Source organism: Antechinus flavipes, chromosome 3, assembly GCF_016432865.1.
Source record: "Antechinus flavipes isolate AdamAnt ecotype Samford, QLD, Australia chromosome 3, AdamAnt_v2, whole genome shotgun sequence".
Classification (NCBI taxonomy): Eukaryota; Metazoa; Chordata; class Mammalia; order Dasyuromorphia; family Dasyuridae; genus Antechinus; species Antechinus flavipes.
Window position 1 is genome coordinate 418,846,479 of NC_067400.1, and position 17,384 is coordinate 418,863,862.

The 17,384-nt window shown below is 32.9% G+C and overlaps 1 protein-coding gene across 1 annotated transcript in view; it reads right to left on the reverse strand.

The window, feature by feature from the left end:
- Positions 1-3,881: 3,881 nt before the first annotated feature.
- PDK1 (pyruvate dehydrogenase kinase 1) overlaps positions 3,882-17,384 on the reverse strand; it is a 31,696-nt gene continuing 18,193 nt past the window's right edge. The window contains exons 8-11 of the mRNA XM_051991089.1: positions 16,941-17,039; positions 14,432-14,542; positions 7,763-7,876; positions 3,882-7,386 (exon numbers count right to left, since the gene is read on the reverse strand). Coding sequence (XP_051847049.1) covers positions 7,246-7,386; positions 7,763-7,876; positions 14,432-14,542; positions 16,941-17,039 — 465 coding nt within the window. The 3' untranslated portion in view covers positions 3,882-7,245. The remainder of the gene's footprint in view (positions 7,387-7,762; positions 7,877-14,431; positions 14,543-16,940; positions 17,040-17,384) is intronic.

Here is a 17,384-nt window from a genome sequence, read left to right on the forward strand (position 1 = left end):
AGTGTTGTCACTCAAATTGATAGAGACAATAATTATCTAATTTAGCATGGTTCAGTATGATTGATCTGATTTTACAGGAGATGTTATGGGCCAGAACTTGAAACAAGGTGATAATTCAATGGAATTGATGGAAGCAATGCTTGTGTGCTTGGGTTTGCACCTTTAAGAATTGACACATTAGAGCTCACACCTTTGAGAGTTCACACATTAGCTCACACATTGGAGTTCACAAGTTCGGGATATTCAAAGTCAGAAACCCACAATCCCTTTCTCAGAGGAGGAGTCAACCTTTGTGTTCACACCTTTAAGAGATCATATATAAGAAGCTTCAGTCAGTCAGTCAGTCAGTTCGGAAGATTCGAGAGCTCTCGGAACCAAAGAAAGCTCAAGTGAGTTCACTTAAGGAGATTGACAAACTAGAGATTACTGTTGGGCAGAACTGGGGATTCAGGAGAGGCCTCTAAGAAAGCTAACCAGGCCCAAAGAAAGAGACTAACCTTGGAAGGAGAAAATAAACGTTTGGATTTTATCAGCTGGCTGCATTTGGAGTGATTATTACTCAGAACTGAAACTAAGGCTGCCTCCGAAAACCTCTCCAAGAAACCTGCTCGCAGAGAGAACCATTATATTATAAAAAAGAAGAGAACATCACAAATATCCCCCAAATATCTGATATTGTGGCAGTATCAGTATATAAGACAGGGTTACCTTTGAAAGAATTCAGGCTCATATAGTTTTCACTCTAAAGAAAGGTATTTCAATGAGATTTACATTCTCCTTGGATAGGCTAAAATCCCTGGAGTTAGCAGTCTAACAAAGCAAGACAAGGATTTTTATAGAGTAAATGGTACTGATTACATCACAAGATATGTAAAATTTAAGGAGAATAACTAACATGGGGAGGTCCTGAAGCTTTGGTAGAACTGTACATGCAGTTACACAGAATGCATAGAGAAAAGGCCACTTGGGGGAATATTCATGTATAGTAAAGATATTATAACTATAATAGATTCACCCAAGGACAGTAAAGGGGAACTGCACAGAAACCATGTTGGGCAAAAGATTTATTGAGGTTTGTGGTCCTGTGTCCTGTTCTGTATCTTGTTGGTGCTACTTTCTTATTGGTTGATTTCTATAATATGTCTAAACCAGAAATTGTGGTCAACAGGGCATACTGACCTTGTTTCTGTAGTGATTTCTGTGTTTCAGAGGTGGGTGTAACAGTTGGACTGGGGGCAACAATTAGAATGCCATAAATATCTTTTCTAGAATTCTATTCTGTTGTTTTAACTTTTTTCTTGTTTATTTTATGATTACAGCTGAGAGCTATAAACTGAAGTCCTTCACTATTAGACTTATCATTTTCTCCTGTAACTAATTTAACTTATCCTTTAAAAATTTAGATACTATGCCATCTGATTCATATATATGCATTACTGATATTAATTTATATATATTCAATACTAATATTAATTAACAATTACTGATATTACCTGTGGTACCTTTAGTAAAATTTATTTTCTCTTAATCATGTCTGGCTTTTTTTTGTCTGACATGACTGCCACCCATCTTTTTAATTTCAGCTGAAGTACAAGTGATTCTGCACTAGCCCCTTATTTTAATTGTATCATCTTTCTGGTTCAAGTGTGTATATATAGTGTATGTGTGTTGTAATAATAGTGAATTTAAAAATATTACTGGTTTCTAATCTAGTTTGCTATATTCTATTTTATGGGTGATTTCATTCCATGCACATTCAGCCTTATGACTGTTATGTCCTCCCATCCTATTTTTTTACTTCTTCTTTACCCTTTAAGTCTGTTTTATTTCTGATCATTGCTGCCCTTCTAGCATCTTTATTTTCATTCACTTCTTCCCCTTAATCTTTTCCCCTACTTCCCTGTGGGGTAAGACACATTTTTGGACCTAAAAATGTGTATGTTTATTGTTTCCTTCTTGAACAAGTTCAGATAAGAGTGAAGTTCAAGTGGTGCCATTTTCCCCTCCCTTCTCTGCTCTTCAAGTGCATTGCTTTCTTACTCTTGCAATCTATTTTTGAGATTATCCCAACATAATAGATAATATCCAGGCCCTCTAAGTAGACTTCCTTTAACTGTCCTATAAAGTTCTGAGATTATGTGAACCATCTCCCCATGAAAGAATGTAAATTGTTTTATTTTTTTGTCCTTCATGATTTTTCTCATTTACCTTTAGAAAAAAAAAATTTAATTATCTCTCCTCTCACCTCCCCACTCCCTGAGACAGTAAGCAACTTGATACAGGTTATTCATGTTCAATTATGCAAGACATAATACAAAATTAGTCATTGTGGAAAAAGACCCAAAGAGAGGGAACAGAAAGTGAAAACGAATATGTTTTGATCTGCCTTCAGATTCTCTTCTCTGGAGATGAATAGTATTTTTAATCACCAAGTCCTTTGCAATTGTGTTAGATCATTATATTGCTGACAATAGCAAGGTCATTCACAGTTGATCATTATGCAGTACAGTTATTACTTTTAATTATTCTTTTGGTTTTGCTCATCAGTTTATATGGGTCTTTCCAGGTTTTTCCAAAATCTGCCTATACATCATTTTTAATAGCACAGTAATATTTCACTATAATCATGTACAACTTGTTCAGCCATTCCCCTATTGATGGGCATCTCTTCAATTTCCAATTCTGTACCATCACAAAAGTAACTGCTATATTTTTGTACAAATAAGTCTCTTGCAACTCCCTCCCTTATTTTTTTTTAATCTTATGGAACACTGACCTAATAGTTTTGCTGAGTCAAAAGGTATACACAATTTTATAACTCTATGAATATATTTCCAAATTCCTCTTCAGAATGGTTGGATTTGTTCATGAGTCCAACAATACATCTTCATTTTTCCACATCCCTTACAACATTTGTTATTTTCCTTTTCTATCATATTCAGATTCAGTGTGGAGAATTTTCTAGATTGTTTGCTGGGGAGTTAAGACAAAAATATTGGTCACTCTACAATTGACTCAACTCCAGGATATCTCTTTTTAAATGTAACGAATATGCCACTTTCTATTATTCTTTGTTCTTTCTGAACTATTTCATTTCACAATGTCATTTAGGGAGGCTTTTGTACACTGAATTTGAATTCTGTCAGTTGTGCCTTTTTTTTTTAATGAGACATTTGGGGAAATTTATAAATTTGCCAATTTTAACTGTTGCATTCTCAAAACTGGATGTTACTAGGTGTGCAAAGTCCTACTCTGAGGACCTATGGTGATGTGAAAGTGATTTGGGGGTTCCTCAGGGCTATGATGGTTGAATGCAAACTCTGGAAAGTCCTATCATTCTGGAAAGAATTTGAGTATACCCTCCAAACAGATCAAATTTGCTTTTCTTTTCTTTCTTTCTTTTTTTTTTGCTGAGGCACCTGGGATTAAGTGACTTACCCAGGGTCACACAGCCAGGAAGTAATGTCACTGAGGCCAGATTTGAACTCAGGTCCTCCTGACTTCAGGGCTGGTGCTCAATTCAAATATGCTTTTCAAGAACACTGAAAAGTTCATCATCATTCATGCTAGTCACTCAATAAAATTTTTGGCCATCATGTACCATGAAACAAAGAAAAATACAAAATATCCCTCTTTTTTGAGTGGCCTCTTACTTCTTTTTCACTGATATTAGTAAAGTAGTAAGGAAGAGAGAAGATGGTTCTAAGAGTCACAAGCTTTTTGATCACCTCTAAATTTCAATTGGTTTTCTAAATGTGATATCCATATCCAATGACCAATGAGGATATACTGCTAAAGGAACTAAATAATAATCTTGACATTGTCCCTATAAACAAAACAGAAAAAGAATAGTTCACAAGTACTCCTTAAAAAACAAAAAGTTGATAAAATTGTTTTATTGTATATCCAAAGACGTCAAGAAATATAACTTCATAGAGCATGTGATTCACATATTGCAGTATGGAAGACACTTACAAAAAGTTCACCAGGAAAAATAATTGTAGGTGATGATTGAAAACAGTGAGGAAAAAGAAGTCGACTCTTCTTCCTAGCCAATTGCACGGGGGGCACATGAAAGATTGTGTATTTAATACTGGGAGAGGTTGCCATGAACAGAGTACCTTCTGTAGAAGACGTTTTCATGACTGCAAGAAAATTGAAGGAATATGAGAGGAAGAGACCTAATATGAAAAGCAGTTAATAAAATTGGCATTTCACAAACTTCAATGGAAGGGCAGAAAGAGTAGAATAGCAACAATGGAGGAAGAGAGTTAATAAAAATAGAAATGAGGGTGCAGGGAGTGGTATTAAGAAAAAGGAGCTTCTTCCTAGACAACCTATAACTAAATAACAAGGATTTGGGGTGGAGTAAATTTCACACTAATGTATTGTTATCCCAGGACCTGTTTAATACCTTTCTCTGCTTAGATTGGTTTTGATTTGATACTTGTGATGCAGATCAAGTCATTTATATTTCTGCAACAACTTCTATTGAGTCATTTTATCCTTAACATAATTACTTTTCAAATTATGTCCTTTCAATAAATTAATTGGCCTTATTTAATTGTTTTTAATGCATGAAAATCTGTCTCTTCCATATATAAGGTCCAGTGCCAAAGCTGAGAAAGGCCACTGGTTCCCAATTTGTTATATAATTGGCATTGCATTGCTTTAAAAAATCAGTATGCTCCGAAGCTTGAATCTTTGTTTCTTTCCTCAGCCACTTTATTTTTCAGTCTCCACAATACCATTTATGTCTGACCCCTAAAGAAAAAAGATTAATATATATCACAAAACTGCAATTTCCTATTTTCACTTCATCCTTTTCTGATGAAAATTTATTTGAATATTAAGCACTGATAGGGAGGAATAGTTGATTTTATTGCATAAGACATAGCAGCCTATATAAGATCTGGTTTTGAAAGGATTTTTTTTTTTAAGTTTAAATCATGGTATCAATTTAGTTTCATACACAAAATCTTTCAAAGATCACACTTTACACTTCCATTTAAATATCTCACTTAAATTTTCTAATTCAAGAAAAGGAAACCACAGGTAGGTATGAATATAATCAAAGCATAACACAGAATATCTACTTTACTATGAACTCCTAAAACAATTCCTAATTTTCTCAGCTTGTATTGATTTAGAAAATAGATGATATCTATATATTACAATTAAAAGTAAATTATCTCCAGCAGACTTGGATAAACTATTTTAAACAAAATTAACAGCTTTTTAAAAACAAACAGCTTAGAACCATCATGAACAATTAATCAGTCAAGCAATATACTAACCTACAAGAAACCAAGAGGAAATAAAAAATTTCTTATAAGTTTCTGTGTATAATCATAATTATCAGAAAGAACTCCATATCAATCATCTAAAAATATGAATGTCTTGTTATAAAGGAAAAAAGGATCTCTTTATGACAGCATTAAAAAATACAAATGTCAAACTTACATACTTTGATTGTAAAAAAAAATTATTTTATTTAAGGCTGACCATTTTATAATTAATTCAAAATCTGTTCTGATTTGAAGAATTCCAAAAGTTTATACATCATTATTGCTGGAAATTTGAAGACAGTTATATTCAGCAATGATAATAAGTCTGAATTATTTACCCTTCATTTACTAATTCATAGTAAACTAATAATACATTGGGTTTTTTGTTAGGTCACCCTGCAATATTCATATAGTATGGACAGTAATACCTCATCATTAGAAAACATGGAATTCTTTTTATGTTAATCTATTTTAATATTTTCCAATAAAAGATTTTTTTAAATGTATGAGATACTTCACTGATTAAAACAAAATGATATGGGCTCACAAAATAGTATTATTACTGTATAATCAGTCACATCTCCAATACTGAAGGAGAACTGACCTTTTTTCTTTTGGTAATTTATCACAAAAATCAATTACTACATGTGCGGATAGAAAGATTTTTAGAGCTCCAAGACTAATCTCTGTTATCAATTGTTATTCAATTCTTATTTCTATTCTGCTGTGTTCTTTTATGTACAATTAGCTACATAACTGCCCCTCTTATATACAATTAGATTCCCAGCAACTGAGGAAACTGGGAGACTAATTGAGATTTTATTATGCTGTATTTAGATGTCTGTGGAAACCTAATGTAGACCTGTATCATTATTCCCATCTGATATGTAAGGATAATTCTATCATTAGGGTCGCTTTTTTGGGACGATTCTAGATCTGTGATTTCATTATTATGATGAACTCTTATTTTGAAAATTTCCTCCAAAAACAAGTCAATTTACAAACTTAAAGAATTAAGGCAAGAAGTAAAGTGCCTGACCTTTGGTAATTAAACACAGGTGGTATATCAAGGCAAGACTTGGACCTAGGTCTTCCTGCCTCCAATGCCAGCTTTCTACCAATTATGCCACATTACTTCTTGATGTCATAATTAGGATCATTATACACAATTTAAAATCACACAATAAATAACTATCCCCTCAAAATTTCTGAGGATTTTGTTAAGGGTTGCTGGTCATTTAGCAACAAAATTTTTTCTCCTCAATTAATTAATCAAAAGAATATTCATAGTAAACTAATGAAATTTCACAGGATCTTGACTGAACAGGAAAAACTAGATATTGATTGTTCAGAAAAAGAAAATTTACCTCTAAAAATAAGTGCCCCTAAGTCTACCACAAAAGGAAATTATAAAAAGCAGGTGGTATTAAATCCACAGAGTAACAATTTTCTGCCTTTATATGTGCAACCAATAGGCAGTTATTGATTATAACATGAAAACAATTTCAATTTGCTCTCATTCCTGAGTAGACTTAAATAAAGCATAACAAGATTTTCCAGATTATAAAAAGGTAGTTAATCAATTAATCAGTACAATTAGGGAAATATTTTTACTAGATATAAATGAAAGAAATAAGTATAAACTACACAGGTCCAATGAGGAACCTGGAAATTTCTATACCTGAAACCTAGTCCCTGAAGTACACTGAAAAGGAAACAACACATGTAACATTTGCAGTAGTAATGTACACAGTATCTAGAATTTTCTTTCTTCTTACAGTTAAATGGTTCAATGCTTTAGGAGGTCTGAAAGATAACTATGGAATTCAGTTTCCATTTATTCTACCTAGTTAATGAGGGTGAAGATCAAGAAATGTTTGGTGTAACAGTTTTCCAAAATTGCTTTCAACCATAATACTAGAAATCAGTTTTGTTTTTTCAGATAGCCTAGATACAGCTATGCACTGCGGAACGTGGTCATGTCCTTTGGTTCACTGCTTGGCACACACCAGTCATCTGCCTCATGATTGGTATTATAATGTTTCCAAGCAGCTTTATTATATACGGGGAGCCTCTCCACTGACTCTGTTGATAGGGCCTAGAAGAAAAGGAAATTCATATTAAATTCAGTTTACAACATAAGCCACTGATACTTTAAAACAGACACACCTCAGCTATTGTGAATGATTTTTTTGTTAGATAAAGAGTGTGGTCTGGTGATAACTGCAAGAAAATGAAGGTAACCAGCAACCAACTTAATATGCTAGGTTTCTCAACTTATCTTGATGTGGTGTTTTCAAAGATCATTAAGATGTTTTTTGTTTTTGTTTTTGTTTTTACATCCATACATAATGCACACACTCATATGTACATTCACAAAAAGGTGTACTATAACTTAAAATTAAGTTTTTTGACAAGTCAAAGACAAACTAAGAGAGACTGATCTGATTGATAAAAAGTGCTGGAATCATTACCTTAATGTAGATAACAGCATCCGTCCCATAACCTTCTAAGGAATACAATTTTAGGTCTCCTTGAAAGTATTGTGCGTAAAGCCGAGATATGGGCAATCCATAACCAAAACCCGCCTTTTTAATGAGAGTAAGAGAAAAAAAAAAACAACTGTTTTACATTATAATCATACCTGCCAGATCCATTTATTTATGAGAGTATAATTTGTACATTTCTACATATTAACATAAATGTGAAAGCAGGAAACTCCAGTGAATTTTTTATTTTAATGCCCAATAAAGTTTATTGTAAATAACAAACCTTAAATCTGAGTACTTTTTTTTTTAAACCTTCAACTCTCTTAAGTTAAAATTCCCTTTTCCTTTATTTATTTCATATAAAATCGCTTTAGTGTGGTGTGTTCTTGCTAAGCTGACACAACCCAAACTTCCTTTACCTTTGGTACCTCTCTCAAAGAATATTCATCTCTGAGCATTTCTAGAAGCACCAAGGAACAGAAGAACAAATTCCTTGGAATAAGGAGACAGCAACTTGAACACTGGATCCACTATTTACTAGCATTGTAGACCTGGGCAAGTCATAAAAACTTTGCTAAATTTCAATATCCTCACTCTGTAAAATAAAAATAATAATAGACTTCCATTACTAAGTACCTCACAAGATTTACTGTCGGGGAAAAGGAGATGGTGTACATAAAAACATTCTGATGCCATGAAATGCTAAAACCATCACCTATTTGACATATTATTTTTTCTAACTTAAGCCCCCCAAAAAAGCTATGATCATAAATCTAATATCCACAAGCCATGAAAGCAGTTGCATAACTTTAGCTTCATCATGAATTTTCTATAAGTTCTATAAGTTTCTATAAGTTCTCAATCTCATAAACTTTTCTTTACTAAGCTGGCTTCCTTAGCTCTATTGCCACTTTTATCATAAATACTTTCTTTTTCATAATAAGATTTTCATTCATACATACATACATACATGCATGCATACATAACTACATATTTATACACAAATATACACACACATAATTTGTGGCTTAGGATGTACCACTTCATTAAAACAGTCTTAACTGTAAGATTTCTAACTAGCTTCTCCTTGCTAATTTGAATCAGAGATAGTAAAATAAAGTTGTTTTAAAATAAAAATTTTAAATATAATTTTGCCTAAAGTATTTCAGACTGCCTACATTATAATATTTTACTTACTCAGTTGCAACCCAATTATTATAAAATTCTTCATTATGACTAGAATATGATTTGTTCAATATAATTCTTATTTTTAAAAAAGTTTTATATCTAACATCTTAATTTACAATAAAACTCCAACAATGACATAATTTTTTATTTCATATTTATCTATAAATTGATCTTTTTGATTTTGGATCTCTCAATATCTGTAACAGACATATACCTGTCCATGCAAGACAACACTTCTCACATTTCTTAAGTAATTTATATCCACAAAATAATAGTGTTCCAGTTAAGAATCATTCCAACAAAATTGAAGAACTGTCACACTCTAATATTCAGGCTCTGAATATCATAAGCTTTTTCCTTTGAAAGAGCTCTTTGATTATTTCTTTTGCATTCCCAATGCCAAGAACTCTGATCTAGGTGCTTAAAGCATCATGGTACAATGAAAAGACTATTGGATTTAAAGTCAAAATGACTACATTCAAATCTCATTTCTCTTTACTATTTATGTAACAATGCACAAGTCACACATTTTTCTATTTTCATCATCAATAAAATGAAGGAGTTAAACTATATGACCTATAAGGTATTCCCAGCTATAAATTCTATAACTCAATGAGTTACTACAACTCCCTATCTCCAGCTTCTCCCCTCTTTATCATGTACATCACTACCAGAACAAAATTCCTAAAAGTACTTTTTTCCATATCATCCCCTCACTCCCACTCAGAAACCTAAACAACTCATCTACTCGCAAACACATCAAGTTTAAAATCTTGTGGTTTATTTGAAGACATTTTTGCTGCAAACTTCAATTCCCCACCACTGTTTCATCAAGCTAGGTCTATTCACTGTCCTTTACAACAGTGAAGTCAAAAAAAAGAGAAATAGAGGCCCCTAAACTATACATAATAATCTTATGAGTAACATTCTGACTTAGAAAACTTCACACACACACACACACACACACACACACAGTAACATATATATTATACATATTTCTTTTTTAATAAATACATTAACATTAGACAAGGATTACGCTTTATCTAGTTCAGGCTGCATTCAGGAGTGTTGTGGGCCATGTTTGACACCTCTAGTTCATACATTCCATGCTCATTACTGCCTCTCTTTGACCACGCTGGCTCTCCTTCCTGGAATGTTTTTTCTGCTCTTCTTGGTCACCCCTATATTATTATTATTAGAGTCATCATGAATATTACATCATTCAGCATGTATTCTCTAATTCTTCTATATAAGTTATGTCTATATATCCAAATCTAACCTCCTTAAGGGGAAGGATCATGTCTTATATAGCACACATAGTGTTAGGCACAAAATTGGTGCTCAATAAAACATTTATTATTGATTAAAGAAACTAAGGTTTTCTAAATTGTCCAGATTGTTTATAAATTTTTAAAAAGTGCTTTCTTAAACTAAGTTATTAGTTTATTATTTATTAGTTTATTAAGTTATTAAACAATGACAAGACATGTACACATATATATGCATTTATACACATGTATGTGAATACATATGTAGTATAGAAAGATATAGACATATATGTACAGGGAGTATATGTGTGTGTGTGTGTGTGTGTGTGTGCGCACATGCAGGTATATATCTACACTGTTAGAACTATGAAAAAATGTCTTTTCATAAATTCTCCACAAAGAACCTATTGAAGGCCTTCTCTCAATTCTTTGCAAATTTCCTGCATAAACCAGTACAGGACTTGGACTATTCATTGGTTTATCTTCACAGAACGTGATTAATTGCCTTCTTTTCTAGTCTTGTACAATCTCTTGTACAACTTCTCACAAGAAAATTTGCAATCATTATTGGTTGTAGTCTATTCACACCCCCTATGCATGCCTCTTTTTATTGCTCTTTGGGTCCTTTGAAGTAACTATCTGATAGGGTGCCATATTATTAATGTCATCAGAGAATTAACTCTAAGAAAAGCCTGATTTTTAAAGTCAAGCGAAATATTACCGAAAATGTACTAAATCCCAGTAGCAGGAAGAGTAACAATGTAGAAAAGAAAATCTATTAACAAAAAAGTTTGTCTATTATTTCCTAACACTGACATCCAAATTGTGACTCATCAAGGAGATGTACAATCACTATCAGAGGGCAAGAAGCCTGATTCTCATAAATATGCTTCTGCTTCATCAATTGTAAAACAATATACAGTATTTGACAAAGAGCAATTTCTTATCAACAATTTCAAAGAACCTATATCTTGGTATAAAAAAGAGAGAACTTTCAGGAAAGATCACAACTGATGAATCTAGAATACAGATCTAGTTTCAAAATAAAAGAGCCAGATAATCATCAAAGCAGAAAAAGCAGGCATTTATGGCTTTAAATCAACTCAAGAAAAGAGATGTACCTAAAAAAGTCATCTCCAAATCTAATTCTCAAAAAGGATCATTTTGAATATGATCTCTCCAAGCATGAGTTATCACCAACAAATGCAACCAGGCCAATTCAGATCAGATTAGACTAATTGGGAAGCTGGCCCAAGAAGCAGCAGCTTCATGGAGAAGAGAAATGGAACTCGAACTACTAAGGCTGCTTGGTCATGATATGGCATTTCCCAGCCATCACTTTGGCTCCTCCCCAACAATGAAACCATCAACTCAACTTCAACCCTGTGGCTTCTCCCGGACAGCTTTCCAGGGAAGTTCCAGCCAGTTTGCATCTTCCTGGGCCCTGTATGGCCAAAGAATTATAGCACACATACCTCTTTTTATGGAGAAATGGAGCCACTATTGCATCCTCAGAGACAGGACCAGAAAATGGTATGGATACTCATACTATTACCTACTACCTTTTTGATATATACTGGAGCTTCTACCTCAACTGCAATAACCGTATCCCTAGCAACCAACAATACTATTGCTCTCCATATCCCAGCACCCCACCTTCCAGGTACAGAAACTGTACCCATTTCAGTATCAATCACCACAGGCTAATTAAGACTGAACACAGCCAGCCCCATTTGTGATGGGGGAAAGAGCAGCTAAAAGAATCATTCTCTTCTTTACCTGGCAAGGACAAGTGCAGCCTATAAATCTGTTCAAGATAATTTAAGTGTGGGCTTACCTATTCCTGATGGGACATCTATCTTTCCCCCGTCCCCAGGAAGATAATAGACACCAATTTGATAGATCTGCCTTCCCTTCAAGGAATCTGACTGTTGAGATACCAGATGATACATACAAGTAATTCAATGACTTTTTTTCCTGTGTTAATGAATTCTTGAGTAATCTGAGGATCTGTATACTATGGTGTGTCCCAGCACTTTAACAGTGCCTGTGACTCTAAAAGTCATTCTAAGATAGAAGTTTCTTGCTTTCGAGACTTGTAAACTAATTTATAAAAAGGAAAAAAATGAAAAACAAAGAACTTCTACAAATACCACCATCTGTACAAATACTGTATCTGTATACTGTGCTGATTTCAAAACTATTTGAGTTATATTGTATATAAAAATCCAATCTTTTTCCAAACTTCAAAGCTAATCTTTTTGAGAATTACATAGTAATGTTTTTACACATAAAAATATGTATTTTTCTCATGTCCATGATGAAATTTATCCTTTTAATTATAATAGATATTTATATAATTCTGTAAGGTTTGTAAAGTGCTATGCAAATATTATTTCACCTGATCTTCACCTGCCAATTTTGCAGATAAGGAACTGAGGCTCAGAGAGATTAAAGACTTGCCCAGGTTCATATAACTTGTAAATATCCAAGATCATATTTGAACTCCAGTCTCCATGACCTACCCAATATTTTAACCACTGTGCAATTCAGATGAATCTTACTGAAAGTTCCATACCAGAATTAATAATTTTAAAGAATCTGTGATTTTTTTTTAATAGAAGCACCTATTTCTCACCTGAATTTTCCCTTCATTTGTAAGTTCTAGATTTGTACAACAGTTTTGTTCATTATTTGCTAATCACTATTCCTACTAGATTATAGTAGGGGTCCTTGAACCCAAGGGTTTTGCTATTTCACATTTGCCCATTTTAACTAATACCAAAAACATATTTTAGTAATTTAAGGGTGTGTGATACCATCACTATTAATGTTCCTTCCACCAAAATGCATATAACTTCTATATCTTAGTAGATTACCTTTATGAATTGCTATGATTAAAAAATCTTTAGTTCAGTGACCAATTTTCAGGTGATGAACCTCTGTGAATGTAACTAAACTGGTTCTCATATATGAGACATAACAACCTTTACTTAATTTTTTTGAGCTGCCATAAAAGCTAATGTGAGCTTGAATTGCATTACAACAGGCAAAACTTTTGGAAAATAAGATATGTCTTTCTTGAATCAGCTCTCCTCAGATCTCATCTAAAGTACTATGTTAAATTCTGGCCAACACAATTTTAAAACAGTGATAAATTGAAGAGTCCATAGGAGGGCAACCAAAATAGCAAAGCACTTTTGAGTTTAGGTCCAATGATTGGCTGAAGGAAATAAGAATGCTAGAGTTTGAAGAAAAACTTATGGGGAAACAGGATATCTCTGTTCAAGTGCCTAAAGTTCTGTCACAAAGGGGAATTCTTGGTCTATTTGGCCTGAAAAGGCAAAATTAAGAATCATAGGTAGATTTTGCAAAGAAACAAATGTTACAAAAAAGAGGCTAACAATGAGAGCTGTCCAAAAATTGAATAGGCTGTTGAGAGAGGTGGCAGTTTACCATTTATTAGAATTCTTGAAGAATTTCATATAAATGGGGAAATTAGATTTTTTTTTGTTCTTTGGAGGGTACTAATAAAGTTTAAAATTACTTTCCTATCTTTGATACCTTCCCCTACCTTCAAATACCTTGGTAATCAATCACTGGATACCCTCTAATACATTTTTCCTGTTTACAAAAGATCTGGTCCTGTTTATTTTACCATTTGTCAAGTATTCTTTTATAGTAGACATTCCTTTAAAGTATAGATTGGACTAGAGGGTTATTAAGGTCCCTTTCAAAACTCTCAAATTCTGTGATTCCATGATTAACATATTTAAGATTTTCTACACTAGTTTAACCATCTAATGTTTGTAGTCTGGTAGGATAATCTTCAAGATTCACTTCTGTGCTATGATAAGACACCAGAGGAGAATTTTACTTAATTAAATTTAACAAGCTTTTATTAATTTATTCTTATAACATATTAGTAAAAACATACCAGAATGTGATTTACTTTCTGGCTTTGAAAGTCTAATAATTTTATCCGTCTCAATATATGAACTTAATCCAAAAGATTTTTTTTTTTTTAAAGTAAGCACTGTTTTCTTTACAGAATGATCTTCCCTTATTCCTTGTGCAGAACCCCACCTTGTGGCCATACTGAGGAGTTTTTAAATGCTACTTTGGCAGCCCATCTCTTTTCACTTTGATTAGAAAGGAACATCACCAGAACATATTTCATTATTACAAGAATACACACCAAGGGTACAGCTCGAGACGTTTCAACACGAGGTCGGGGTGCAGTTGAATACATATAGTTGAAGAGTCTATCAATTTTCCTCAAAGGAACACCGCCTCCACGATCACTCATCTAAGAGAAGAAAATATTTTCTAACATTATCTTATAAAAAAAATCAGTATTAACCTAGCATATAATGTATAGCTACAGATTCAGATAGCCTTTGAAACAAAAGCTTTTTAAATATGGCATCTAGTAAATCAGATCCAAGATGAGTAAAAGGTTAAAAAAAAAAATGATTCTACGTAAAGATTAGAGTACTGCTACAAAAAATCTGAAAAAGTACAGAATTGCAGTCTTTATTTGAATGTTACTTAAAAGTTATCCTTTAACACTGTTCTGCCAATAGCAAAACATGAACAATTATACTGTGAGAGAATATATAAATTCCTTAAGTCTTTGTATAGTTTTAAATTTTAGTAAACTATAGGCATATAAATAGGATTAAAAGTCAAACTGATTTTTTTCCCCTTACAACTAATATGAATTCTAATTCTGTAACAAGTGTTTATCACTTTTCACAAGATCTGAAATAAGGAAGCACTGTACACAATTGCAAGGCATAGTTGCCTGAGTCTTAGTAAATTTGTTTTAAATATCATACAATAGCTGATTCATTACTTAATTTTTAGAGAGTATAAAACCTATGAAAACCCAATATGTGAAACTAGTATAGGAGAGAGAGCTAAAAACAAGACTGAAATTACTCTTGAGCTGCAGATTCAAATTCCTACTGGATATATAGTAGTAATTTGTCTTAAAAATTAATGAAGTGAATTCTAAAAACTTAACTACATAATAGATTTTTTCATATCATTCCTTAATCTAGAGCAGTCAATTTTTAATGTAAACAGTGTGTATTTCTAATTCATTTGCAACTGGCTATATAAGTTATTAAACAGAAATACACATAAAAGCTGCCTTTCCCCCCTCCCCCCCAAAGCAAGCAAGGTATTCACCTTTAATAAGACAAAAATGTTCACTACTCTTTAGAAGTGGCAACTGAAACAGATAATGATAAACAGTTCCCACTGTTTGGTTTCATTTACTCTTTTTATAGTTACTATAATTCAAATGCTGAATTAGTTTAGGTCTGAATAAAAAGTCAACTTAGAGGTTATTTTAGAAAATGAATCAGAAAAGCATGAGAAAAGACAGAAATAACAAGAGAAATCTAAGATAAATGGAGAAAACTAGGTAGTAGAATTAGAAGTAAAAGCTAATGAGCTTGTTTACCCTTTGAAACCCAAACACTACAAGCAAATGAAAACTTATATGAAACCATCTATAAAATTTGAGTACAATAATGACATAATTTAAGTGCTTACTACAAAAAGCGTTGTTGTTGTAGTGGGGGCTAACAACAGATATATTCAAAAAAGCAAGTAATCTACCACGTAATATTATGTGGGAAAGCCTATTTAGTACTTTCTAATATCTTCATTGAGGCATGCCTTGATGCATATGTAGATTTTTAAAAAAATAACCATTTCATATAAATGGGAAAGTTGGATTTTTTGATTCCTTGGGAGGGAGGGGGGGATACTAATAAAGTTTTAAATTCTTTTTACATTTTTGATACTTTCCCCTCCCTCAAATTTTGATAATCAATCACTGGGTACCCTCAAAATTTTCTACCTCTAACATATTTTTCCTGTTTAAACTGATTTGGTCCTTTTTCTCAAGTTCCTTAAGACTGTGATCAATCAGTCAACAAATATTTATTAAGTGCTTAAGATGTGCCAGCCCAGTGCTAAGTGATGGGGATACATATACAAAAAACATCCCTTCCTTCAAAGGACTTATAACCTAATAGGGGAAGACAACACACAAAAGGAGAGGGAGAAGGAACGAACTAATGTAAAGGATGGTGAGGTCCAAAGAAGTACAGCTGGGGAGAAAGTAAAAAGATGGCTGTCGGATGTAAAATATATAAACAAATGACTACAAACTCACCACACATTTTGAAGTTTCTTTCAATAAGGGTAGCAAGTTGTGCTGAGCCATCCACATTTCTCTTTTGAGGTGACTAGTCAGGTTTAGAGGGAAAAGTATATGGGGAAAGTTTCTTTACACAAAGCTAATTTGTCTGTATTGGAATTAAACCATTAACAATAATAGTAACAACTCACATTTATGTAAGGGGGTTTTAAGATTTATAAGGCTCTGAGCAACAGAAGTAACCACCCTAAAGATTATATACAATTCTACATAAATACTCACACATTTTGAAACTAATATATCATGAATACCCTTAAATTATTGATATGATGTGCCTATATTTTATGTGCTTTTGCCTGAACAAGTAGGTTAAACATTCCAGTTTTGATAATACTTATATGACTATTGGCTACAAGTGAAAAGATTTTCTTTATGATTTAATCATTTATTTTTAACTTCACATCGTGAAATTAACAAGCCCTTTTTCATTTCGGCATATCTAAGCCCCAAACTTTTAAACAGCATTTACCTTCACAGTCAAGTCCTCATTACCCAGTGTTACATGAACCTGAATAGGAGGGTAAACACCTTTGTCGGCATGGTATTCCATAGTTGCTCTCATTGCATTCTGAAAAATATTGGTTATGTTAAGAGCTACAATTTTCCAAAATTTGTAAGCTTCTTTGAAGTTTCTAATCCCAGGGAAAGCAAATAACAAATGGGTACAAATGACCCAGACAATTCTTCTAAGTATTTTTAAAGGACCATTTTCACAAGGAAAGACTCTTAGATTGCTCTCTATAAACAATAAATACACTGTGAAAACTCCAAAAGTTACACTGAAGCAGAAAATTCTGCCAAAGAATTATAGTATAATCATACTAGATATTAGGTAAAAGAACTTTCCTCTCCAACATCAAATATGCCAATAAACTCTATTTTTGGAAACATAGGTTTCCTTTAGTTAAGATTT